General features: G+C 59.2%; 1 protein-coding gene across 4 annotated transcripts; it reads right to left on the reverse strand.

Annotated features, from left to right (window-relative positions):
- Positions 1-1,452: 1,452 nt before the first annotated feature.
- On the reverse strand, positions 1,453-24,722 carry SETD1B (SET domain containing 1B, histone lysine methyltransferase). Of its 4 annotated transcripts, none has more exons than XM_077159765.1 (17): positions 24,661-24,722; positions 23,744-23,931; positions 23,402-23,500; positions 22,476-22,746; positions 20,307-20,419; positions 17,959-19,203; positions 13,740-14,561; positions 12,307-12,568; positions 11,885-12,231; positions 11,689-11,794; positions 10,682-11,161; positions 8,346-9,590; positions 7,598-7,764; positions 6,100-6,231; positions 5,892-6,011; positions 5,649-5,786; positions 1,453-3,928 (listed from the first exon to the last, which is right to left on the reverse strand). In XM_077159765.1, the coding sequence occupies exons 2-17, from the start codon at positions 23,915-23,917 to the stop codon at positions 3,755-3,757; spliced, it is 5,895 nt and encodes a 1,964-aa protein (XP_077015880.1). In that variant the 5' UTR covers positions 23,918-23,931; positions 24,661-24,722; the 3' UTR covers positions 1,453-3,754. The 4 variants fall into 4 exon arrangements, with proteins under 4 accessions (XP_077015880.1, XP_077015878.1, XP_077015882.1 ...); XM_077159763.1 differs by lacking the exon at positions 24,661-24,722 and adding an exon at positions 24,405-24,509; XM_077159767.1 differs by lacking the exon at positions 24,661-24,722 and adding an exon at positions 24,114-24,192.
- Between the last annotated feature and the right edge of the window lie 710 nt (positions 24,723-25,432).

A 25,432-nucleotide genomic window follows, 5' to 3' on the forward strand; every position in this document is an offset into this window, starting at 1 on the left:
CAATGTTCTTAGACACCCACGGCTTTAAGACAGTGACTACAAGAAAAGACAGTGGTGTATGTACTCTAGACCTTCACCCACGGTATGAAACCAGAGACAGAGAGGTTTATTGTGTCTCAAGCCTAAATTTTCTGTAACACATAATCTAAATTAACCTCTTTGGATAGCTCATTTAAATATCCCAACTCCTGGAATCCAGAATGGGAACGAGGGCTTGTAATTCTGTATATTTAATGTAATATCCAAACACATCTTAGAATATGGTGGGCTGATAATTTAAAAGTATTGATAGAGTCCCTTATGGGTCTAAAGGACCAAAAAAAAAAAAAAAAGAAATATTAAACTTTCATAATCTGGGAAACCCCAGGTACCCTCTCAACCATTGGAGACTCCCAATAAAACGGGCCAATCCCTTGATTTTGAGGCTTGCCCTTATAAAACTTATTTCCTAGCAGAGAAGCTTAGCCTACCTATAGGCATGCCTAAGAGTCACTTTTGGAAGACCTCTTTTGTTGCTCAGATGTGGTCTCTCTAAGCTCAACTCTGCAAGGAAATCATTGCTCTCCCCGCTACGTGGGACATGACATTCAGGGTGAAAGTCTCCCTGACAATGTGGGGTATGACTCCTGGGAATGAGTCCAGCCCTGGCACCACGTACCTACCTGACCAAAAGGGGGCAAAGAAGTGCAATAAAACAAGTCACCAGTGGCCAAGAGTGAGCAGAGTCAAGAGGCTATTCTGGAGGCTGTTCTCATACAAGTTTCAGTCAGTGCCGATTGCCAGTTTGTTAAACCCCAACCAACATCACTCCTGTTGACTTCCAACACTTAGGACTTGAACTGACAAGTCTATAAAAGTTTCATGCGCTGAGTTTGTCTTCCTGAAACCCTGAGGAAGCAGCCTCCAAGATAATCAGCCAATCACATCCCCCTGTCCTTTAGTGTGGACACCCCTTCTCAACATGAAAAACTCAGAACAGCCATTGCCTAACGACCCCTATGGATTGGGAAAAGGATCAAAGGAGAAGGAATCTTAACAGAGAAAATGGAATTTAACTAACAAGGATGGCTGCTGAATCACTATGTTGATATTTCTTTTAGCCTCCAGTCTTTTGGAGCAGCTAGAAGGAAAAACCTGAGATAGTGGAATGGTAGCCCATGGCAAATTCTAAAATCTGTTCTGTAACTAGTTGTTGAAGTGTGCTTTTAAAATGATTGCTTTTTCTTTTCTTTATATATATATATATATATATTTCACAATAAAAAAAAAGTTAAAAAAAAAAGAACCTACAAGGAAAACTTGAGAGCTAGTGGGCATAACTTGGCCCCAGTTCACAGAATCAACCTAAAGGCACAGGGTTTAAGAACTGCTGGGCTGAGTGGGCCACAAGGCATCTATCTAGCTCCTTTGGCTCTCCAGCCCAGTCACCCCTCCATGTGAGCAGGGGGTGCCCCCAGCAGAAAGAGTGAGAAAGGGAGAGAGAGGAGAGCAAGAGAGACGGCGAATCTGTAAGAAAAGTCAGTATATTTATGGTTTGCTTTATAAAAGTTACTATAATACAATGGTACATAGTATTGAATTCACAAAAATATGAACAAATATTTACAGCAAGACACACCCACAACGGAAACACTTCTCCTCAAAACAAGTTACAGATGAATGACAGAGTCTCTATGCACAAACATCCCTAAAAACTTATCAGTTTCTCTTCTCTGCGGGGGAGGGAGGGAGGGGAGGAAGAGGGAGAAAGACAGAAAAAAAAATGCAGAAACCCCAACTCTTCAAAAGCAGAGATTTTATCCAATGAAAATGAAAGAATTGAAAGAAAAAGAGCTAACATATTTCTGAATTATTGCAAACCATCTCAGGGTGGGGCGGGGACAGGTTTCCTGGCTTTCGGTCAAGTCTGGCCAAGGTCACCGCAGAGCTGCAAGGCTGGGCCTCTGGGCTCTGGTTTCCCCAGGCCCTCCCCGCCCATTCTCTTTTTATTTATTTTTTTTGGGGGGGGATGCATCTGGGGTGTGTGTGTGGGGAGAGGATGAGACAGCCCCCTGGGGGCTGGACAAGCAACCTCAATCAGCCGTCTCTGCAAACTACACATTTCCGCGTGTGAAAAATAAATATTTCCTCTGTTGCACAATTGGGCAGAAAACCTCAAGCGGAAGAGAAGGTGGCCGCTGCGCCCAGGCACCTGCTGCGGGCCCCAAGGCTGCCCATTTCATCGGCCTTGAACCCGAGGGGGGCGGGGGCACCGTCTCAAACACAGAGGGTGGAGGGTGGAGAAATCAGAGAGTGCGTGCACGCACGCACGCGTGCACACACACACACACAACAAAACCCACAACGACAAAAAAAAAAAGAAGAGAAAAATAACAATTCTTTGTACAGAATTTACATGATAACAAGCTTGACACAAGCTGAGATACCAGAGCTGGGCCACTGCGGGCAGGTGGGCGATGCCCGCGCGCTCGGTGAGGAGGGAGATCTCCGGGCACGAGTCACTTCCCATAGATTATTTACATGCCTGCTCTGCTTTCTGGGGTGCAGGGGACTTGCTTGTGTGTGTGTGTGTATGTGTGTGTGTGTGTGTGTGTATGGTTTTGGGAAGTACAAAGAAATCAGCAAAAAAGTTTTCCCACATGTTTCTACAAGAAACAATGCTCCCGAGAGAAAGTCCTTGGCGGCAGCCTATATACACAAGTTGGTTCTGAACTTCAAAAACCTATTTTTTTTTCCCTTCGTTTTGATTTTATACACGCACAAGAAAAAAAAATTCCACGGAAAGAAACCCTGAAGAGGATGAGGGATGGGGTCAAAAGGGTTAAAATATATATATATAAAAAAAGAAAACTGTCAAAGACTTAGATCTGAGTTTTTAAATCTTTTCCAGATTTTCCTTTCTCTGGGAGAAAAAACCTGCTCGCTCCAAAAATAAATAGCCTCTGGCCTTCTTGGGGTGTGCGTGCGGGAGCAGCGCCCGGAGGCACCGGCCCTTCCAGTGCCCCCGCCCCTGCCAGGGCCTCGGGAGGCTCCCTCCTTGCTGGCATCCGAATGAGAAAGTAAACATTGAACCCGAGATGTGGGGGTCGGCAGCGGGTGGGAGGCCGGGGGCGCCCGGCAAGACCCTTCGTGCCTGGGGCAGCTGGGCTCCGCCTGGAGTTGGCTGGGGAAGGAACTGCAGAGAGGCGCCCTCTCCGGGCTCAGGGTGAGCTGGGTGGTTCCCAGGTCAGGCTAACCCCCGGGCCACGTGGGAGATGCCAGGTCCCCCCGAGGCCCCCTGCACGCCCCCCACGGGCTTCTCTCTGTGGGTCTGCCTTCACATTTCAACGGTTAAAATGTCTTTTCTTAAGGTGAAGAAGAAAATAAAGAGAAGACAAGACAATGTAGCAGCATTCCTGGAAAGAGGCTGAGGAAAAAGGCAGGGAGAGAACAGACAGAGAGAGGTGGGGAGAATGGAGACAGACAGACCCGGGAGAGAGAGAGAGCCACAGACAGAGAGAAGTTCCTGCTGGAGTTGAACAAAAATCCAGAAAGGACCTGTTTTAAGAGACACGGACTGAGCGACGAAGAGCCCTTTCCCGCTGGGGGCAGGAGCTGCATGGGTCCTGGGTAGTGTAGGGGCGCCAGGCCCGGCATGGCCCAAGGCAGGGGGACAGCACCTGAACGGGGGTGGGAAGGGCCCAGCCCGGGCGGGGCTCCACGGGGGGCCCAGGCAGCGGCTGACATCCTCGCGTTTGGCACCGCGGGCCAGGGTCTAGTTGAGGGTCCCCCGGCAGTTCTCAGAGCCGCAGAGGCAGGGGATCTTGACGTCCTCAATGGGGAACTTGTAGTCGTAGGTGATCTCCTCGTTGACGCTGATGTGCTGCTTCGAGTAGATGACGATCTTTTTCTGTGACTCCACTGTGATCACCTTGGCGTAGCAATTAGGCTGTGGACGAAGCAGGGCGGGGGCGGGTGAGCCCAGGACCCAAGACCCCCGAGCTACAAACCCGCCTGGGGACACTCAAGGCCTGGCAGACTTGCCATATGACCCATGCCCCCTCGTCACTGGCTTAGGCCTCAGTTTCCCCATCTACCCCACAAGGACCTTTCGCCTCTATTAAACAATGATGGCAACGATGCAAAGCCATTCCCCAGGGCTTCCGTATCCAGCCAGACTGCAGAGGCCTCCCAAATTGGTATTCCTAGCCCTGACTTCAGGGCTGGACTCCACACGAGGGGCCAGCAAGCAAAGGCCTTCTCCGGGGTGGGCTGCCTGCTTCTGCGAATGAAGTTTAGGGGTACACAGCCTCACCCACTCATTGACATACTGTCTGTGAGGAGTCGTGACAGAGACCACCCAGCTCACAAAGCCAAAAAAATTTCTGGAAAATGTTTGCTGACCCCTCTCTAGACCCATAAATGCTTTTGGCAGCTTTGGGATATCTCTTTGACTCAGGAGATCCTCTCCTCCTCCAGTAATGCTGCATCAAGGCCACCATCAAGTCCAGGGGATTATATCTCCCAGGGATCTGTCCATCTGTCTATGCCTCTCCACCTCCACAGCCTCCAGACACAATCAAACCCCATCATCACTGGCTGGATCGCACCAGCCTCTGCTGCAACTCTCGCCCCTGAAAAAACCGACTGTGGCAATAGCCTTTTCCAGGGGATAGCTTATTCTGTCCTCTCCCCACCCCAACCCTCAGCGCAGAACCTTCTGAGGCAAGCCACAGCCATGAGATTGTAGCTTCTCAGCTGGGACCATGAGGCCGAGAGGCCAGCCCCTGCCAACCTCATCCTCTCATCCCTGGCCCTGCTCCATCTACATGGCCTCCCTTGCTATCCCCTGCCCAGGCCCTTTGAACATGCCATCCACCTGGCCAGACTGCTGGTCCCACTCACTCCTCCACCAGGGTGACTTCTCTTAGCCCTCCTCTCCCACCGTCTCCCTTTTCACAGACAGGCCTTTGGGGGCCCCTCTGGATTGGGCCATGACCAGACCAGCTAACACCCTCTGAGAGCTCCACCTGTCAGCACGCTCCCGGGGCCACACGCCTGACAATCCACGAGGAGGGACTGCCATCGCCTGTTTTACAAGTGAGGAAACTGAGGCACGAGACATCAAGTGTCTCACCCATAGTCATGCACTAGTTCAATACCTAGACTCCAGCCCGGAGCCGCTTGTGCTGCTGGCAGTGCTGCCCGGAGCGAGCCTGCTTACTGCCCAGCACGCAGCGTGCCCCATGTCTCTGCTCGCTGCGCCCACTACCCTCTACACCGGCACTGCCCGGCACGGTCAACACCGGCCGCCCGGGGCTGCTGCAGCACCACCAAGCCCTCAGCTGTGCGGCACCCTTCAAGGGCTCACAGCCTCCAGCAGCCTGTGGCCAGGTCTCTAGACAGGGCAGATGTGGAGCATTTCTGTCACGGTGGAAAGGACTACTGGGCAGCACGGCCCTGGCCTGTGAGCTCCTGAGGCTGAGGCCGCGCCAGGGGAGGGACTCCAATGCTACTGGTACCTGAGCGGACCACTTCTTGAGCGCCTTGGGCTCTTGACTCGGTAATGAGGGTCTCACTATGCCCACTTCACAGCCGAGAAGGCTGGGGTGCAGAGGAGAGCACCCCGCCAGCACCCCCTGCCCTTCCAGCACCCCCGGTGCACTCACGTTGCAGCTGTGGTTGATGAAGCGCGCGAAATTGCCGCACTTGGTGGCGTCGATGATGGTGTCGTGGTCCACCCGGAACATGTAGCTGCTGCCGATGCCCTCATCCTCGTAGCGCTTCTCCCTCATGTCCGCGATCACCTGGCGGGGGAGCGGCCATCAGTCTCGTCAGCCTCGCTAGCTTTGGTGGCCCCCGCTCCCTGCCACCCAGGCGCTGCCCCCCGGCCCGCCCACGCCCACGCCTACCTGCCGGATGTTCTGGCCCACGTACTCGATGACCATCTCGTCGGCCGCGATGGGCTCCATGGCGAACAGGCCCCAGTCGTGAATGTGGCTCTTGCAGAACTTGAGCTTCTTCTTCCGGAACTGGGGTGGGAAGGGGAGGGGAGGGGGGAGGGTGAGCCCTGGCCTGTGCCCCGGACTCGTCCCGCCACCGCCCTGGGGACGGCCTCACCTTGAGCTGGTTGAACTTGAGTAGGTCACTGTCGCAGCTGCCAGTGAACGAGGACAGGAGGCGGCGCTGCTCCGACCGCCGCTCTGAGCCAGCCCGCGTGGAGGCGTGCGGCTGTGCCGGGATGCTCATGCCCTGCAAGGACGGACAGACAGACGCAGCTGCTGGGGAGGCCAGTAGGGGAGGGCGTTGTGGGTCCTGGAACATCAGGGTCCCGAGTGTCCTTGGCACCTCCCCCACTCGAAGCCCTGGGTCCTCCCGGCCCCTCTTGCAGCAGTGCCTCTGCATGCTCAAGCACCCCCTTTTCTGGTCTTTTCCCCTCTCAGTTTTGAAGGTGTCCCCACTTCTGGGTGGAAGAAATGGCCCCTGTGCTGCTGCCTCTCCCACCGCCTTGGGCATCACCGTGCTGCCCCCACTCCCACTCTCTCCTGCTCTCGAGCCGCCTGTCCTGTCCCTGAAGGCTTGGAACTGCCCAAGTCGGGCCTCTTCTCCCGATCTGCCCTGCGGAAGATGCACCAGTCCCTGGCCTTCACTGACCCCCTCCACCCCGATGAGGCCTGCACTGAAATCCCCTCCCCATACATTCACCAAGCTCTAGACCTACACATCTAGCTGCCAGTCAACACACTCTCACCCAGGGTACACACCCCCCAGAACTCAGTTCCCCCCAAACTGAAGGTCCCACCTTCCTTTCCCCCTGCCAGGCTGCCATGCGGCCCTCAGGCAAGAAGCTGGGCCAGGCCGCTCAATTCTCTTGTCTCCCTGAATCCGGCCCATTCCTTTAATATATGCCCACCCTCTTCCTGGCTACCACCCTACTCCAACCCACCCCCACGTGTGGCTTGGACAAAAGGTCCCACCTTGGCCATTTCCCTTCTGGACCCCTGCGGGTGACTGCATAGTGGCCAGTGATCTTTTTCACTCAAAACCCTCCCAAGCCTGCAATGTCGAATGCAAATCTGACCTGTCACCACAGCCCCAGCACTCTGCCAACAGGTCCCATCCCTGCCTCGGGGTCCCTGGACTGGTGAGTCACCTGCTTTTTGTTTAACTCTTCACGGGGTTCCTGTTGTACTTCTCTGTGGCCGCACGGGCTCCCTGGCTATGCGTGGGGCTCATCCAGGTGAGCTCAAGTGTGACCTTCCCTGGCCCTGCTGCCATTACCACCGAGCACTCCCACTTAGTCTCTAGCTCCTCTCCTGCTTTGATTTTTTCTTTTTCTCTTCAAAGCATTTCCTTCTGGAACTGCAGGAATTCAGGTGAATTATCTGCTTGCTTGATTATTTCCTATCCCCTACTAAAATGTCAGGAAGCCCTGCGAGGACAAGGGTTTTGCTTTGTTCGCCGCTATGGCTCCAGAACACCGCCTGGCACACAACAGACAAATCTCTTCTGAATTTAAAGAGGAACGAATGGACCCTGTGGAGACACAACTGTGCTGGAACCCTCCCGGGCTCTGCGCTGCCAGAAGAGCAGCTCCCACGGGCCCTGCGCCCGGTACCTGGGTGTCGGCAGGCGGCTCATCGGTGCTGGCCCGGCTGCTGTTGAGGTATCTGAGCTTGTCCTTCTTGTCAATGGTGTAGAAGCCCTCGCTGCGGGCACAGCCCGTCACGTGCTCCCGGATGCCATCCTCCCGCTTCTTCTTCTTGACTGAGGAGAGGCTGGTGGGTGGGCGTGGGTCAAGGGCTACATGGACACTGAGAGACTTCCTCCCGGGCCACATGAGGCTCCCCACCCCCACCATGGCCAGCCCCAACTCCGCCAGTCAGGTTCCTGACTGTGTTCCTTAACTGCTTCTGGCCTCACTTTCCCCATTTGCCAATGGGATGATGCCTCTCATCTGGAGGATTAACCCAGTTTAGGGGTTCCTGACCCAGGGCAAGGGCTCGGTAAATGAGTTTGATAAAATGGGGATGATAGTCCAACCTCAGGGTTCAGATAACAACTGAGCATCAAGGTGGCATCGTGGCTAAGAGCCCTGGGTTCAAATTCCAGTTCCACTGCTTAGCGGCTGTGTGACTTGGACAGGCCCCTTCACCTCTCTGAGCCTTAGTCATCACGTATGTGAAACGGGAATCATAACGGCACCGGGCCCTTGGGGGAAATGAACATGGCAATGGGCAGGGGATGGCAGAGAGAGCCTTGGCCAGTCCGGATCCTGCCGGCTGTGACAGGGGCCCTGGAGGTGGGCACGGACGCCCTGCACCCTGGGCCTGGAGCCCCCCGCCCGTGCCCGCCTGGCAGGATATAGGGATGGTAGACCCAGAGTGTGTCGTTGAGCCAGTCCATGCCATTGTCCTGCTGCAGCAGTCGCTCGTAGGTGACACAGAGGAAGTGGATGTCCTCCTCGTCGATGCCGCCATTCCAGATGTCGTACAGGATGGTCATCTCCTCGAACTCTGAGCGCGGCCGAAAGAGGGGCGGCGGAGGGGACAGCTCAGGTGAGGCTGCCACCAGGTCCTCATGGCGCTTCTTGGGTGGCCGGCGCCATGTCCCCTGCACCTTGGCCAGCTCCATGTCATCCTCAGCAGCCTCGTCACGCCCGCGGGAGCCCGGGGGGATGGCCTCAGAGGGCCATTGGTTCTCCAGCTCCTTGAACGGCAGCTTGGTGGGCTCGACAGGGGGTGGTGGCGGGGGCGGGGGCGGCTGGGGGGGCAGGGGTGGTGGGGGCGCTGGGATCCCCGCGTTCCGGAAGTCCAGGGTCACGGCCCGGGGGTCATGGGTGCTGGGGAAGACAGGGGTCTGTGGCTGGCCTGGCAGGAGGAGAAGGTCCCTGCCCAGGGCGGGTCCTGGCGGCCGGACCAAGGGCCCATCCAAGGAGAGCACAGCCGGCGGGGACCGCCGGGGCCGGCCCGGCTTCCTCTTGATGGGGGGTGGGCAGGGGGCCAGAGGGGCCGGCAGCAGGGGAGGCAGCTGGGCAGGGGCCCGCGCCTGGGCCCGCAGGACGGGTACCGGCAATGCCAGGGGCAGGGGCAGGGGCAGGGGCAGTGGGAGGGGCAGGCCCGCCTCCAGGAGCACCGGGGAAGCCAGGGGGCCGGCACGCTCGTCGCGCCGCCCAGCTGGGAGGGGGCACACGGGCAGCAGCAGGGGTCCACTGGGCTCGGGGAAGGTGGGCGTGAAGCTGAAGTCCCGGCCAGGTGTCCGCGGGAGGCCCCCACTGCTCAAACTGGGGGACTGGGATGGGTAGGAGAAGGGGCTGCCGGGCACGTGCGGGGGGCTCAGTGACAGGTTGCTGTTGCCCCCTGACAGCAGGGGCTCCCCGCCCGGCGTGGCAGGCACCATCTCTGTGCTCTGCGACTTGGCCAGGCTGCCACAGAGGCCTGGGGTACGCGGGGGCTGCTCCTCGGGGGCAGGTTCCAGAGGGACGGGAGGATGTGGGGGCTCAGGGGGCTCAGGCTCTGGGGGTGGGCTGGGTGGACGGGGGGGCGGCAATGGTGGCTGCAGGGGCAGGGACAGCATCACAGGGGGGTTGGGCTCCGTCTCCAGGTCATCTTCTGCAGAGAGATGGGAGAAAACCAGACCATCATTCATTTCACTCAATCCTCTATCCCACCCTACTCTGAGCCTGAAAACCGCCTGGCCCATGACTGAGTTCCTGGGGCTTCTCTGACCACAGGGGACCACCCCTCTTAGTTAAAGCATTCAAAGGCCACTCGGTGGCCAGCCCGCTGTGGGCACACAGTAGGTACCTGGTAGACGAGGGCTGAATAGAGCAAAGACCAAGGGGACAAGGGCCTTTAAACTGTTCCTATGGACAGGGGAGAAGACGGGCTCTGCGACCAAATAAAAGTCAATGAAGTTTCTTCTCTGCAGGACCTGCTGGGCCTGAGTTTCTCTCCTAGCATTTATCACCATCATCATACATTTTCTAACTCATCTTTTCTCGTCTCTCACCCGCCCCAGGAGTTAAAAACTCCGTGACGGCAGATATGTTGGTCTGTTTGGTCCACTGTTGTTTTGCCAGCGGCTAAAATAGTGCTGGGGACACAGCACGCGCTTAATATACCAAGTCATGTGGTTCCATGGCCAAATAACACAGAATTAAGCAAAAAACAGTAGGTTTCTTTTGTGAAGGACTTATTAGAAGCACATACCAGCCACACGGGGATATTCAAATTAAATAACAAACAAGCAAGTCAGTTAAAATCAAATGTTACATGCTTAGCTCCTTGGTGGCAGTTGCCACATTTCAAGGACTCAGTGGCCACGTGGGGCAGTGGCTCCTGTACTGGACAGGACAGGTCTGGGCCATTTCCATCACCACAGAAAGTTCTACTGGACAGCACCACTAAAGCCTTTAACGTGCTCTGTGAAGCTCCATGAAGCTCTGCCGGGACTGGGGTAGGGACCCAGGGTCTCTGTCCCTAAAGTGAGCACCCCAGTGGCGTCTCACAGCACCAACAGCCCAGGGACTGAATCCAGGAATGGTGCAGCGGCTGTCTCTCTTGGTGTGCATGTAGCACGTGGACCCTTCTACGTCCTCTCACCCCATCCTGCACACGACCCCTTGGGGGAGGCACTGGTCCCATTTTACAGATGGGACGCCCCGGTCCCAGCCACCCTCCCCAGGGGCCGGCAGGGTCACCTGCAGTGTGCTCAGGAGGTGACGGGGGCCGGGCCTCCATCTCCCTGGCAGGGGGCTCTGCAGACAGCAACACAGTCCCTTCCTGGCTCAGGCCCGGCTCCTCAGAGGGTTCCTGGCAGCCCGGCAGTGCCTCGAGGCCCACAGGCAAGGCGGGCTCCTCCTGCGTAGGGGAACGCTGCCGGGGGGCTCCATCCTCCACCTCGATGTCCACCTCCTCTTCCGTGCCCGGGGCTGCCACAGCAGATGCCCCCTTGGTGGCCGGTGCTTCTTCTCGGTCCTCCTCGAGGTCCTCCAGGGCAGGGGGAACCACACGCTCCTTGGCCTCCTCTTCCTCCTCCTCCTCCTCCCCTGCGACCGCCTCCTCTTCCCCCTCTGAGGACTCGGACTCGGACTCGGAGCTGGACTCAAACCCGGAAGACTCGGCGCTCTCGCTGGATGACTCGGCCTCTGCCTTGGAGGTGGCGATGCTCGCCGCTTCCTCTGCACAGGGACACACACAGGCACACGCACACCACAGGCACACCACAGGCACACACAGGCACACAGGGGAGAGTCGTCTCATTGCTTGGGGCTCCCCAGGCCCTGCCAGACACTTGACCAAAGGTCTCCAACCAGTGACCCTGGGATGTGTGTACCCAGGCACGTGTGTGTGCACGCGGGTGTGTCAACTCAATTTTAACTGAGGAGACACTCACATCCATCCCTTCCATAAGCCGTTGTGAAGAGGGCAGTTCGGCGGCGGGTAGTGCATTTGCAGTGTTGTGCAGCGGCCACCTCCACCTCGGGCCAGAACGCCTGCCTCCCCCCAAGAGGAGACTTCGCACCGGCGGTGCCTGCCCCCCCAGCCCCGCGGCCCCCACCTGCCTCTGTCTCTGGCCCACCCTGGACGTTTCAGATAAATGGAATCACACCACATGTTGTGTATTAGCGAATTCCCATCTCAAAATCAAAACATTTTGTGCAAAAAAGCACTCCCAACGACCGACTGCCCCCTTTCCCCCGTTCACCTCCGTCTGAGTCCAGTTCTTCCTTCTCACTCGCCTCTGATGGGGCCGAGTCTTCGTCGTTCTCAGACCCCACCAGATCGTCGTCACTGTCGTCGTCGTCGTCATCCTGGGGGACAAGTGATGGGGAGGGGCCGGTGAGCCAGAGGGCATGGCCCCCCGCCCGGCCCCCCACCCCTGCCTCCGGACCCAGCTGCACCTTTTCTGATGTGGACGAGGACGAGGAGGAGAGCTGGCTCCTGGGTCCTTCCTCTCGCTCCTCCGCCTCTGCGTCCTCCTCCTCTTCCTCCCCCTCCTCCTCCTCTGTGCTCTCCTGCTCCTCCTTGCCCGAGGCCGAGGACGAGGGTGAGGTCGTCGAGGAGCCCGAGGACGAGGACGCCGATGAGGACGAGGACACCGACAGCGACTCCTTCTCGTCCTCCTCCCCACCGCTGTCCAGCTCCAGAGGCCGCGCTGGCCGCCGCCGCACCCCCACACCCTTGGGGTCCCGCTTGGCCAGCTCGCAGGGGGCATCTGCCATGTCCCGGTCACGCTCCCGCTCGGACTCTGTGGGGAGGGAGAGGCGTCGGGGGCGGGCGGAGGGTGGCAGCCGGGACCCCGGGGAGGGCGGGGGCCTCGCACCTTCGTCTTCCTCATCCACCGAGGTCGAGGGCCGCAGCCGCTTCTGGTCACCAGATGAGGCCGTGTCCGGCGGCTCCTTCCGCTTGACCTTGAAGGAGGGCAGACGGATGGCCCCGCGCAGCCCGATGCCCAGGCCCAGGCCCTCGTAGCCCAGACCCTCGCCCTTGCCCCACGACTCCAGCAGGCACGAGGCGATGCGGTCCTTGGGCTTCGGCCGGTCCTCGTCCTTGTGCTCGCCCGACTTCACGGGGGTCAGCGAGGCCTGGGGAGCACAGGGGGAAGGGAGGGTCACACGGCACCTGGGGTTGCCCCCGGCCCCTTTGGGTGCCCCCCCCACTGAGCGACCTGCCTGCTCTCAGCAGGAATAGCTGCTGTGGGACGCTGTGTGCCGACGTCCCGGTCCCCAAAAACGTTCCTGCCTGCCACTCAGGCTGCTCCCAGCACCCCGCTTGGCCCCGCTGGTCCTCAATTTCCCCACTTGCAAAACCAGGCTACTCTGGATACCACCCTGAGAACAGCCCCTTCGCACACTGTGGTTTGGAATCCAAAAGAAGCGCTGCAAATATACAGCGACATTGCTGCAACAAAAGTTCCACAAAAAAATTTTTAATTTTACTCTTCTATTTCTACTCTATTCTGTTTGAATGGACTAAAAAACAGCACCAACTAAACTGATTTCTCTGCACACTGGGGGGCTGCCCCTGCAAAATGCTCTGCCTCCAGCGGTCGTGGCTCTTTTTATTTCGATTACAAAGTAGGGACCAGCCACTGGATTAGCTGGGACAACTGCTAATCCAGAGGGGTGGATACAGTGCAGCTGGGCCACGAAGAGTTAGCTGCGTATCAGCAATGTTTCCGAGACCACCAACACGGGAAGCTGAGGCTATCAGTCCCCTTGGAGCACCTCCCAAAGCAGGTGTGGGGGTGGGCATGGGGGTGGGGGTGGGGACTGAGAAGATTAAGGATATTATAGGAAAAGTTTCCTTTTATGTACAGACAAAGCATTTATAGGTTATGTATAAGATGAAAAAAAAGCAAAGAATGAGAGATCTATTTTTTAGGACTGGCCCCATGAAGACAGGACTCTGTGTGGAAGGTGGCATGCGAGACGCTGAGCTGAGCCAAGGTCAGAGGCATCCGAGCTGAAGCCATCACGGCACCGTCCACAGAGACTTCCGCGGCCATGGACATGCTCTCCAGCTGCACCGTCACCACCAGCCACGCGTGGCGACAAAGCACTTGAAATGTGGCTCCTGCGACTCAGGAACTCAGTTTTCTGTTTTGTTTCATGTTACCTAATTTCAACTTAAGCAGCTACATGTGGCTGGTGGCTGCCCACTGCCGTGGGCTGGGTGTATGCAGCCCACACCTGGGGGTGCAGGCGGCTCCATGGACAGGTCCTGGGGGCAGAGGCGCCCGCCGCGCCCACCCACCTTGGCCAGCCGCTCCTTCTTGTCCCACCACTCGTCAAACGCCCGGAAGGCCACCACCTCCACCATCTTGCGGTTCAGGTCACGCTTCATGATGGCCTTGAGCTCCTTGAGCACCACCAGCAGCACGCCGTCCACGGTGACCTTGTGCGGGTCCTCCTGCCGGGGCACGTAGCCCGGGGGTGGCACTGAGGGGTCGAACTTGGGCAGAGGTGGCCAGGGCTGTCCGCGACCTGGGCCGCTGCTGCCCAGGGAGAAGGGGCCCCGGTAGGGCGGCAGGTTGACGAACTGCAGCCCGGCAGAGGCGGCAGCGGCGGCGGCGGCCATGAAGGGGGGGTAGGGGCAAGCGCCTTGGCCCGTCATCAGCCGGCTCAGCATCTGCGTTTGCATCTGGAAGGACATGGGCATGCCGCCCCACTGGCCGCCCAGCACGTGGCTCATGTCCACCTGCATCACGGGAAACAGCCCGGGCGGGAAGGGCGGCAGCGGCGGCAGTATGGGTGGGGGCGGGACGCCAGGGGGCGCCGGCAGGGGTGGTGGGGGCACCGTCACGGCTGGGTGGGCTGGGGGTGGGGGCGGTGGTGGTGGAAGAGGTGGGGGCATGGGGAAGCCGGGCTGTGGTGGGGGTGGCGGTGGAGGTGGGGGCAGTGGTGGGAAGCCAGGTGGGGGGGGCAGGGGCAGGGCCGGGGCCAAGACGGAGGGGGCCGCCACAGCCGCTGCCCCTGGGGTCACCACCATGGGCTTGGGGCAGTCGGCGCTGGTGATGGGGGCTGAGGGCATCTCGTCGTCTGAGATCTCCATGTCCTCACCCGAGGACTGCTGGCTCTGCAGGGAGAGGGGGCAGAGAGGAGATGAGGGGGCAGGTGGCAGCCACACTGGCCCTTGGTGCCCACTCTGGAACAGCACTTGGAAAAGCATCACTGCCAGGACAGGGACGAGCCACATGGACTCTGCCACTCAGGTCCTGGTCCCATTGCTCCCCAGCCATTTAACCTCTCTGAGCCTCAGTTTCCCCATTTGCCTTGTATGTGACTTGTGGGGTTTTCCTGAGGATTCATTCATTCACTCAACCAATATTCACTTTGCCACCTGCAGGGTGCCAGGCGCTTTTCTAAGTGCTGGGGACACAGCAGTGTCTAAGACAAGCAAAAACTTGAACTTCCAGTGGAAGGAAGAGATGGGGCAAGCAAAATGCATGTGTGAAGTACACGGTATGCTACAGGCAAAAATGAAGTAGGGAAGGGGGGATGGTGGGGGCAGAGAGAAATAGATTCCGTTCCCGTTTTTACTAGAGAAGTCCACACCAATGGCCGGCCCTTCCACAGCCCCCTGCTGGAAGCACTGCACAGATGTCAGCTCACTGCGTCCTCCACCCGAGTCAGCAGGGTCTCGGGCCTCCGCTTTACAGGTGAGGAAAAGGGGACACAGGCACCTAAGGAGCTTGCCCCAGGCTGCCCAGCCAGGTAGAGATGGCATTCCCCAGCCTGGATTCTTCCTGTCCTCCTGTCCTCCCTTTCTGAGGTGGTGGCAAAGATGGCATTTGAGCAGGTGGCTTTAGCAGTGCTGTGGGTTCACAGGCAGGAGTTGTGATGGTCACTGTTACCGCATGAGCATGTCCGCCCATGACCGAGACGGCACACTTACTATCTGCTGCGCTTGGAGCCCAGGGCTGCTGAGCTGCTTGCCTGCCTCATTTGTAATCCATTTGGTAACCCTTCCAGGGGGCTCTACTCTGGTCCTTTCTGACCACCAAGGAAACACACCCAGAGAGCTTAAGCCACTGGCCTTAGAGGCACAGGACGGCAGGAGTTGGGCTGGGATGTGGCCAGGGTCGCCTGCCCAGGGAAGATGCAGGGACAGCGGGGAGGGGGACATAGGAGGAAGCAGAGGGAGATGGACAGAGCTGAGGAACAGGGCACGAAGCCCATGGAAGCACGAGAGGGAGGGAGGGAGGGAGGGAGGGAGGGAGGGAGGGAGGGAGGGAGGGAGAGGGGGAGAGAGAGAGAGAGAGAGAGAGAGAGAGGCACAGGGTTTCCTGCCGTGGGGGTGGAGCAGCGGCCAGAGGAGGTGGTGAGAGAAGGGAGGGCCCAGCCCTGAGCTCAGGCGTCAAGACCAGGAAGGTGGCTCAGGCCTGCCCCTGACTACTCAGGCGGAGTGATCAGCTGAGGGAGGTGGAGCCTCTGTGGGTGGCAGGAAACAAGGAGGCCTGGGAGGGCTGGGGGCGGGGGTGTCTGTGCGGGCCACAAGCGGGGAGGGCAGACCTACAGGTGAAGGAGGCCTCAAAGGGAGAGTGGGGGGAGAGGAGGGGGTGACAATCCACAGCAGCAGAGGCCTCTGAGCTCTTGCCAGGTCCTCCCACCCTCCCACTCACACTCTCTTCCCCCATCCCTCCCTCTCCCTCTCTCTCCCTCTTCCTCTCAGTGCAAGGCTGAGAGGAAGTGCTTCCCAGAGAGAACTCCTGGAGCTCCCCGAGAGCTCAAGGAGATCAGTCCTGGACAGCACAGAGCCAGGCAGCTGCAGAACACAGAGGGTTAATCCAGCCAGCCTGCAGCCAGCCAATCCTGGGGCACCCCGGGGCCCTCCCTCGCTGGGGTGAGAACTCAGAACTTGTCACCCAGCACTCCCGTCGCCCAGCGCTCCTGGCTCGTCTCTAGCCAGCGCTGCGCCTGGGTGACCCGCAGCCCATTGCTTAGGCTGAGCCCACAGTGCGAGGCAGGTGCTCTCACCGTCCCATATGACAGGTGACGAAACTGAGACCCAGAGAGGGAAAGTACCTTCTCCAAGGTCACAAAAAAGTAAATGGCAGAGCTAGGACTAGGCTCAAGGACTTTTCACCCCGAGGCCTCCACACAGAAAGGGAATCTGCCCCCTTCCCCACCCCACTGTCCCCTGTGCGGCTTCACCGCCCCACCCCCCCAGCACAGGCTGCTCCCCTCTGCTCTGGGTTCTGCCGAGGAGTGCACTGCTGCTCTCCCTGCCGCCAGCAGGGGGCACCCAAGGGCCAGCCCAGAGGCTCCCAGGCTTCTTGGCTCCCAGGGTTTCTGTCCTGGGGCATCCCACACCCCAGCTGTCCCAGCCTCAGTCACCCCTTCCCCACAGTAGTGGGAGACCATTCCCTCCAGCTACGCAAGACTTCCCAGTCCTGGAAGCTGGCTGTGCTACCCTCACCCTAGGTGACAGAGAGGGAAGGACAGAGGAACAGAGAGGGGGGTGAACAGCTCCCACCTCAGCACACCTGTTAACCAGTCCCCTGCCTGGACCCCCTGGCACCAGAAACCACTTCCCCAGAACCGCCTGGTGGCCCCATTGAGCCGTGGCCACCTGCGGCCCCTCCCAGACAGTCCAAGTTCCTCTCTGTTCCTCCCTGAGGCAGCCAAGCCAGGCTAATCAAAGGCCCCAGGAAGGGGGGACCATGCTCCTCGCTGCCCACAGGGGCACAGAGCTCTGTCCCAGCCGCTGGCTGCTCATGCCCACCGGGCCACACAAGCCAATAGAGCAGGTGCCTGGACAAGGTGGTGGAGTTGGAGCCAAGGAAGAAAACTGAGCCCATCTCCAACAGTGTGTGGAATGAGGAACCCCCTCCACAACCCGTGGTGGAACTTCCTGAGGCTGGAGGTTTGGGCAGCGAGATGAGGTGGTAAACTACCCCTGCTTCTGGCTGCAGCCCTCATGCTGAGCTGGCCCATAAGCCTTGCAGCTAGTGGGAGAGGAAGGGAGACTTCAACGCCCTCCTTGCCACCAGGCTGCTCCAGAGCTCCTGGCTGGTCTAACCTAGCAGAGCACACTGGCCATTCCCCTCCTAATCTGCCTGGTGGCAAGGACCAGGCCTGATCACCTCCAAGCCACCCAACAGAGAAGGCAGCCCAAGACCATCCCCACAGCTCATAACATTCTGGGGTCTCAGTAAACTCCTACCAAAGAAGTTCAAATCAGAATTTATCCCTAGGAAAAGCCTTAACTCTCCTTACCTAACAAGGAAAACAACAGAACTCGACCACATTGCTCTTCTCTCTATGGTTGCCAGGGAGCTCCAAGTTAAACTAGCTGCTCAATCACAAACCCTGGTGCTTTTTGCATCTTCTTATATCCCCTTATTCAATCTGTTACTTTGGCTTCTCTAGCCCTGCTTCTGTGTCTTGGCTAGTTATCTTGAACACTTTAAAAGAGAAGGAGGGAGCACAAGAGAGAGAACCCATCCCAGACACAGACAGATCGGTGGTACCTCGTCCATCTTCTCAGAAGTCGGAGTCCTGTCTCCAACCAGCTCCAGGGACACTTTGGCTGTCTGGCCCAGAAGACCGGTAGGATCTGGGGGGCCTGGCTCAGGTGGGGGCCGCGGCCCCAGGCCCAAGTCAAGATCATCATCCTCATCCGAGTCGGGCAGTGGTGTGGGGCTGATGTCCTCTAGTCCGGTGCTAGAGGGGCGCGAGGAGGGCGGCGTGGGGCCCCGGAAGCCCAGCGCGGAGTTAGCGCCAAAGGGGGCCAGTGGGGAGAGCTGGGAGGAGGAGGAGGAGATGGGGCTGCCCTCCATTTGAAGTTCGGTGTCCGAATCCTGCTCCCGCAGGAAGGGCAGTTTAGTGCGCTGCTCCTTCAGCAGCATCTCGATGCGTGAATCCAGGCTGTCGTGGGGCTTCTCGGGCCCTGCAGGCGACGACTCCAGCGTGGGTGTGCCAGGGCTGTCACAGGGCTCAGGACTCCAGCCGAAGGTCGGCCGGCCACCCAGCTCCATGCTGTTCGTGTCTGGAGGCGGTGGACCAGGCGGGGTGCCCGGCCTCTCCTTGGCCAGAGGCTCTGTGGGCGGTAGGGGCGGGGGCACAGGTGCCCTCCGGAACTCCCCGCTGTCACGGGCCCCAAAGGTGGCCGTGGTGGTGGGCTCTTCGGGGGGTGGGGGGAAGGGGGGAGCAGGGGTCTGGTATGGGGAGAAAGCCGATTTGAACGTGACTCCTGGAGTAGGAACAGCTGTTGCCTGGGCAGGTGGTGGAGTATGGGCAAATGTGGCTGACTCCTGGGGCTGGGCCTTGTACGGAGGGCCCCCGCTGCCCCCACTGCTGCTGACTGCCCCGAATGGCAGGTCTGAGGAGCCCCGGAAGGCACCTGTGGCCCCCGCCACCACCGCGATGGAGGAAGAGTTATGGACATAATGGTGCTCGTGACGACGGTTGTATGCGTCCGTGAATTTGCTCTCATGGCGCCGGGCCTTGAACGTTGCTGCGGTGTCCTGGCTGAAGAGGTAGGAGGGTGTGGGCTGGCGGCTAGAATAACTGGAGTCCTGTGAGAATGGGGTGCCCAGGCGAGGTGTGAGCGGCGTGCCTTGTCCATAGGAGTTGGGGGTGTCCAGACGGCAGCTGGAATAAGCCGTGTCCTGGGAGAAGGGTGTCCCACCGCTATTGGGGGTGACAGAAGATGAGCCGGAGCCACAGCCCGCAGACAAGTTGCCATCCTTGAGCCGTTTCAGGGCATCTGATAGCTAGAGACAGAGAGGGATATGAAATCTCTGGGGAACATGCAGTGATATCGCGCTGCTTTCCTTTCTTGCTCTGGCTGCTGGGGAGCCCAGAGCCAATTGGTTGCTCTAGAATTGCAGCATTAGGAGAGGAGAAGAGGGGATGAAGGCTCAATATTGGGATAGTCCTAAGCTTTCTCTAACTTTGGGGTAGTCAATTGTCAACTTTCAGGGAATCTGGAAAGTTTTTGTGACGCCAGAAACAGAAAACAGGAGACCCTGACATCTTGGCTTGAGCAGGGAATTCCTTCCTGTCTGAGGCAGTCAGAGTTTTCCAAGCAGCAGCAGCAGAAAGAACCATGGAATTCCTTCCTGTCTGAGGCTGTCAGAGTTTTCCAAGCAGCAGCAGCAGAAAGAACCATGGTTTGGGGAGTGAAGGGGCAGTCGAGGGCCTTGGTTTCCTTGTCTTTACAGTGGGAATTATAACTGCTTCTCGTAACGTTTTAGGATTTAAACAGGCTAGCACAGTAAAAGCACCTAATGAACAACCATCAAGCAAGCCAAGACTTTTCACTGCGGAAAAACTACTCCTGAGAGTGACTGGGCTGATGCTGGGGGAGGGGTCGGGATAAGAATCTGCCCCCACCCCCCCAGCCCCTGCACGAGGCTGTTCGGGTCGCCTAGGCATGTGCCCTTGAAGGTGGTGGTTTAGGAAGGGATTCGTCTTGTTCTGACGGAGGGGGCGTGAACTCTGCTTTTTAAGGCCAGGGGTGGAGCAGTGCATAGGACAGCAGATGCTAGGCCCCTGGGCACAGGAACGTTTGGCATCATGGAAGAACCAGGCCTGAGAGGGTTCTGGTGGACTGTGCCAGGGAGGGCTGGAGGGAGGGCCCCATGTAGGCTGGAAGCCACAGAGCACAGGACCAATTCCAGATGAGCCATACTGAAGATCTTGGGAAAACAGGGCTTTTAGACACAGGCTCTTCAGCCAGAGGTGAGCAAGTGTGGTCAGGCTCACATCCCTCTCTAAGCCTTGGTCTCCAAAGCTGGAGAGGGTGAAGCATGTGTGTGCACTGAGGGGGGCATGCAGGCAGTAGTGATAGGGTCGGTGATGGTGATAAACCCACCTGCAGGGTCTCATTCACGATCGGAGAGATGGCATCCAGCTCGCCCACTGGGAGGGTCTGGGGTGTGTAGCGGCCCGTGACCAGCAGCTCGTAGAACCTCATGCGGGTTTCCCCTGTGGGAATGGGGGGAGGGCAAGGGGGACTCAATGAGGCTCTCACAGGGGTCTGCCACCTCCCGCTTGGGGAAGTGGTGTGATTTTGATGGAGCTCCCACCCTCCTGCACCTCAGTCTTCCTGCCTGCTCAACTGTCTGGTTTTTCTGCCCCTGAGAGTCAGTTTAATGCCTTGTGGGTCAGGACTCCCCTCCAGTCCAGTTACTGCTACCCTCAACACAAAATGCCACCTCCAACACATGGCCCCCTTTCTGTTACCTGGGCCTTGGTGCCCAAGGAAAGAGTCAGGCCTCCCCCTTCCTTGTTGTCTGCCCATCTAACAGCAGAGGCTCCTCTCTAGAGAGGAAAGGGGAAGCTGGGTGACACAGAGGTGACACCTTGATAACCTATCTGGGGCCAGATGCCCAGCAGAGTTTGCAAATTCCACTCTAGTGCCATCTGAGGGTGAACCCCACAGGCTTCACATCACAACGCGCCTTCTGGGATGTGTTCCGCAAAGCCTGGTACTATAACCCCCACCCCCAGCTGAGAGAGACCTTTATAGACCAAGGGCCCCAGATTATTGATATTTATAGAGCCCTCAGAGGCAGCTGCTTACATATGCAAAGGAGATGCATTCCTTGAGCTACACTTTACTGGTCGTCTCTCTTTCTTGAAATACAAACTTTGTTGGCAGTCTCTGAGGACCTTGTTTTTTTTTTTTTTTTTGCAGAAACGAAATTTTGATAAGAGCTGACTGCTCTTTAAGATATGGGGACGTAATGGGAGAAAGACCTCCATGTTTGATTCTCAGGGAGAAATCAGACTGCAGCCACCCGAGGGGGTACGGAGGGTTCAAAGGGCCTGAGGAACTAGGGAAAGGAGGCAGGCGGGGGTGTGGAACAACTGTGGCCTTGTTCCCTGAGTGGACACAGAACTAGGCCCAGGCTCAGCAAATGTTGGTGGGATAAATGAGCCCGCTGGGGACCTTCCCAATGCCTGCACGGTCTTAGAGACTCAGTCAGCATTTATTAATTATTGAAAGGAAAAAAGGAAGGTTTCGATTTTCCCCTCTTGGGTTTGGTGTGCCTGGGTTTCCCCTAAACCCAGGTGTTCAAACCCCCTGGAAGCCACCCATCTAAGCCCTGAGGGGACAAGGGACTCTGGACCCAACAGTGTCTGCCCAAAGAGCTGGCTGGTCCTCACAGCAGCCAGGCACCTTCTTTCACATTCCAGCTGGAAGGTTTCTCTAATCTCTACCTCTGGGGAACTTCCCTGGAGAGCCCACAGGCAAACTTCAGGGGATGTTCTAGAGTCCTTTGAGCCCCTCTAACCAGCACCCAGGAAGAGTCTCCGGGGACCCTGGGGGTAGGGGTATGCCTCCTCAGCCTGGCTTTCCCAGCAGCCTGCCTCAGCCAGTCAAGGAGAGCAGAGCCAGGTTCCAGGGCAGGGGAGGTGCTGCTGTCTCTTTAAGAAAGAGGAGGGAAGACACAATGTCAGCCCCGAGCACCCAGAGCTGCCCGCCCCGCATGGCTGGAAACCTTATCAATGAAAAGACACTCCTGGCCCAGATTGGTTCCTACAGCTTGGGGTGGGGGTGGGGGGACACCCTGAGTCCTCAGAGGGCTCTCTTTTTAGTTGAGGGCTTTTCTATTCATTTGAAGGCACCCTCGTGGCCTCCCTCAGTCCCCCCACAAATAAACAAACTCTGCCTCCTCCCCTAACACAGGCAGCAACGCTGGGGACTGTCTAAACTGAAGCCACCAGGGCTCCGGGAGGGCCCGCCGGGGTGCCCGCAGTGGGGATGCCTCCGGATGGTCCCCAGGGGCACAGCGGCCAAGGCCCGGCACATTTGGTAAATTATAGCCTGTCTCCTAGCAACAGACAACACATTTAGCAACACGTGACTCTACCCTGGGGGGAGGGGAGGGGTGCAAAAAAAATAAAAAGGGCCACAGTGGGGGCACGGTACAGACCCAGGGCCCCATGAGGCACAGGGGCCACTGCAACAGGACTCCCGGTGGCTCCTCCCCATGGGCAGGCCCAAGCCGGCCTCCACTCACCGGCCTCCACTCACCTTTCGTGTCCAGCTCCACGTGGATGATGTTGCCCATGACAGAAGTGCTGTGCAAGTGTTGAACGGCCTCCTTGGCGCCCCTGACCGTGGCAAAGACCACCTTGGCAATGCCCAAATGCTTCTTGGTCTTGGGGTTGTACAAAATCTCCACCTCCTCCACCTCCCCATACTTTTTGCACATGTCCCTCAGGAAGTTTTCTCGGATGTTATCATTCAGCTTGGCAAATGTCACCTGCTTCGGAGGCACCGGGCCCACGTAGAACTCATCGATCTGGGAGGGGATGAGGGGGTAGGGAGTCGGAGAATATTGGAACCGAAAGGAAAACACAACATTTCCCACTCGCCCGCTCGTTGAAAACAATGAAGGGTAAAAAATAAATTTTTTTCTTAAAAAAAAAAATGCACGCGGGCGGGCCCGGGAAGCAAAGCATTAAATCGTTTGGAACGTGGAAGTCCTCAGGGTTCGGAAGGAAAGGGGAAAAAGAAACAGTTTCTCTTTCCCCACCCCCCCATTCTGGCCTCCTCTCCCCGACCCGGGTCAGGGGCGACCCCCTGGGTTGGGAAGTTGACCTCTGAGAGTCTCTGGGCCGGGAAGGGGGGCGGGTCCCTGGGCTGAGTCCCAGGGCTGGCGGGAGCCAGGTGGGGACCCGGAGCCCCCCGGCCGGGCGGGACACTGTATCAGCGCCCTCGTTACAGTTTCCCCGAGTGCTATTCTGTTTACAGTATCCCGGAGGGGACACCGCTCTGGGCAGCCACCTCCCCTTCCCCGCCAAAACCTCCCCTGCCCGGGACAGCGGGAACTCCGAATCCGGCTGGGCTGGGTCAGGACTGGCGTTATTTTCGAACTCGGGGGGGGGGGGGGGGGGGAAGAGCGGTGGGGGGGGGAAGGAGGGGAGAGGCCAGGGGGCAAAGGGGAGGGGTCCTACCTTGAATTTGGGCACCGACAGCTCCAGCTCCTTGTTTTTGGTCCAGATCCCGACGACCCGGGGATCTTCGACAATTTCCACTGGGCGGTTGCTGGACATCTGTGGGGAAGGAAGCGGGGGACAGGGGTGGGGGGTGGGGAATGGGAGGGCTGGTCCCCTCCCCAGGGGCAGGGGGCAGACCCCCCCCTTCTCCTGGCACTTGTCAAACTCCGGGACCCGGGACCCGGCTGACAGTTGGCCCCGTGGTCGGGAGGGGTTCCCCGGGTGGCTCGGGGGCCCCTCTGTCCCCATGGCTGCGGAGTGGGGGGTGGGGGGGGGCGGGGAGGCGCGCCGGACACTCACCGCCAAGCTGAAATGCTGCCCATCGTAGCGGTACAGTTTATGGTGCCCCTTTTTCAGAGCCGGGTCAATCATCAACTTGTAACTTCTCCAATGGTGGTTCCTTCTCTCGCCCGAGGGGCCGGGCTGCGACGGGGGCTGCTGGTGGTGGTGGTGGGGGGGGTGACTGTTCTCCATGCCGTTAACCCAACCTGAAAACCAGCAAGTTGTTGTCGTCTCCGCCGTGGCGGCGGCGGCGGCGGCCGCTTCTTACACACACACGCGAAATCACCAGCCCCCCGAGCCCCCACCCCCTCCCACCTTACCAGCGCGCCCCAAAAGGCGCTATCTCGCTTGCGCCCCCCCAAAAGAAGGATGAAGAGACAGACTCAACCTTCCGGGAGGATTAAGCGCCCGCCCGCTCGGCCACCGTCTCCGGTCGGCAGCGAGGGGGTCCCGGGGGCCCCCCGAGCGAGCCGGCGCGGCCCGGGGCGCCCGGAGGACGCGGGCTCCGGCCCATGGTGCCCGCCCGGCCGCCCGGCGTGGCGCGCGCTCGCTCGCTCGCTCGGGCCCGGCTCGGGCGCGGGGCTCGCGGCAGGCCTGGCGCCGCCCGCTCGGGCCGGGGCTGGGGGCTCGCGCCGCCCGGCTGCCGCCCGCGGCCTCCCCCTCCCGGAGCCGCGCTTACATCCCCGCCGGGCGCCGGCCTCCCTGCGCCGCCAGCCAGTACATGGTGTCCCCCGCGGGAGCCGAGGCCGGGGCGGCCGGACGGGGGGCCGGGGTGGGGGGGACGCCGCCGCCGCGGCTGCCGGGGCCGGAGCTGATGCCGCCGCCGCCGCTGCTGCTGCTGCTGCTGCCCGGGAGGCGGCTGGCGGCGGAGGCTCGGCTCCCAGTAGCCGCACATCCCACAATACACCGCTAAGGAGCCCGACCCGAGCGCTCACCCTCCTCCTCTTCCTCCTCCTCTTCCTCCTCCCCTCGCCTTCCTCGCCGCTTCCCCAGGCACTCTCCCGGCGGCGGCAGCTGCGCCGCCAAAGCCCCGGGCCCCGGCGGCCCCCCACCCCTCACTCGCGCGCTCCCACACTGCCTCCCCCCTCCCCGGGGGGAAGGCCTTTTAATTTATTTATTCTGCTGGGACTTAGGTGGGGGGCTCGGCTGCGGGGGAGGGGGGTCTCCGCGGGCTGAGCCTCCCGTGGCCCGGGCGGCCGTCGGGGCCGCGGCGTGCATCTCGGGCCTCCAAAACTGTTTCTAAACTGCCGGGGCCGGCGGCGGGTGCGCGTGGACTCGGGGGCCGGGGCTGGGTGTGTGTGTGTGTGTGGGTGATTGTTTGGAGCCGTGGGGCGGAGGGGGGGGTTGGTGGGGTGGAGGCCGACGTCGACTCGAGGCGAGTTTGCAATCGAGGATCTCCGCTCCGGCCGCCTCCTGGGCCCCGCGACCCCTCCCTCAGGAGCGGGGCTGGGGCTGGGGAGGGGGAAGCCCGGATTCCAGCCAGATTAGCATTCCCCTTCCCGGGAGGATGCAGCCCTCGCCTGGACCTGGGTGATAGGAGCGTCTGTGTTTTTATTTTTGGAGGAGAGCGCCCTGTAATTGTCCCGAACACATGCTTCCCCCACCCCCCACCCCACTTCTCCCTCCAGAGGCGAAGAAGCGTCCCCCTTCTCTGCATTTGTCTTTGCCTTCCCCCTTTCTTTATTAAAGGGCCGGGAGTGGCGGCGG

This window comes from Tamandua tetradactyla, chromosome 5, assembly GCF_023851605.1.
Source record: "Tamandua tetradactyla isolate mTamTet1 chromosome 5, mTamTet1.pri, whole genome shotgun sequence".
NCBI classification, from domain to species: domain Eukaryota; kingdom Metazoa; phylum Chordata; class Mammalia; order Pilosa; family Myrmecophagidae; genus Tamandua; species Tamandua tetradactyla.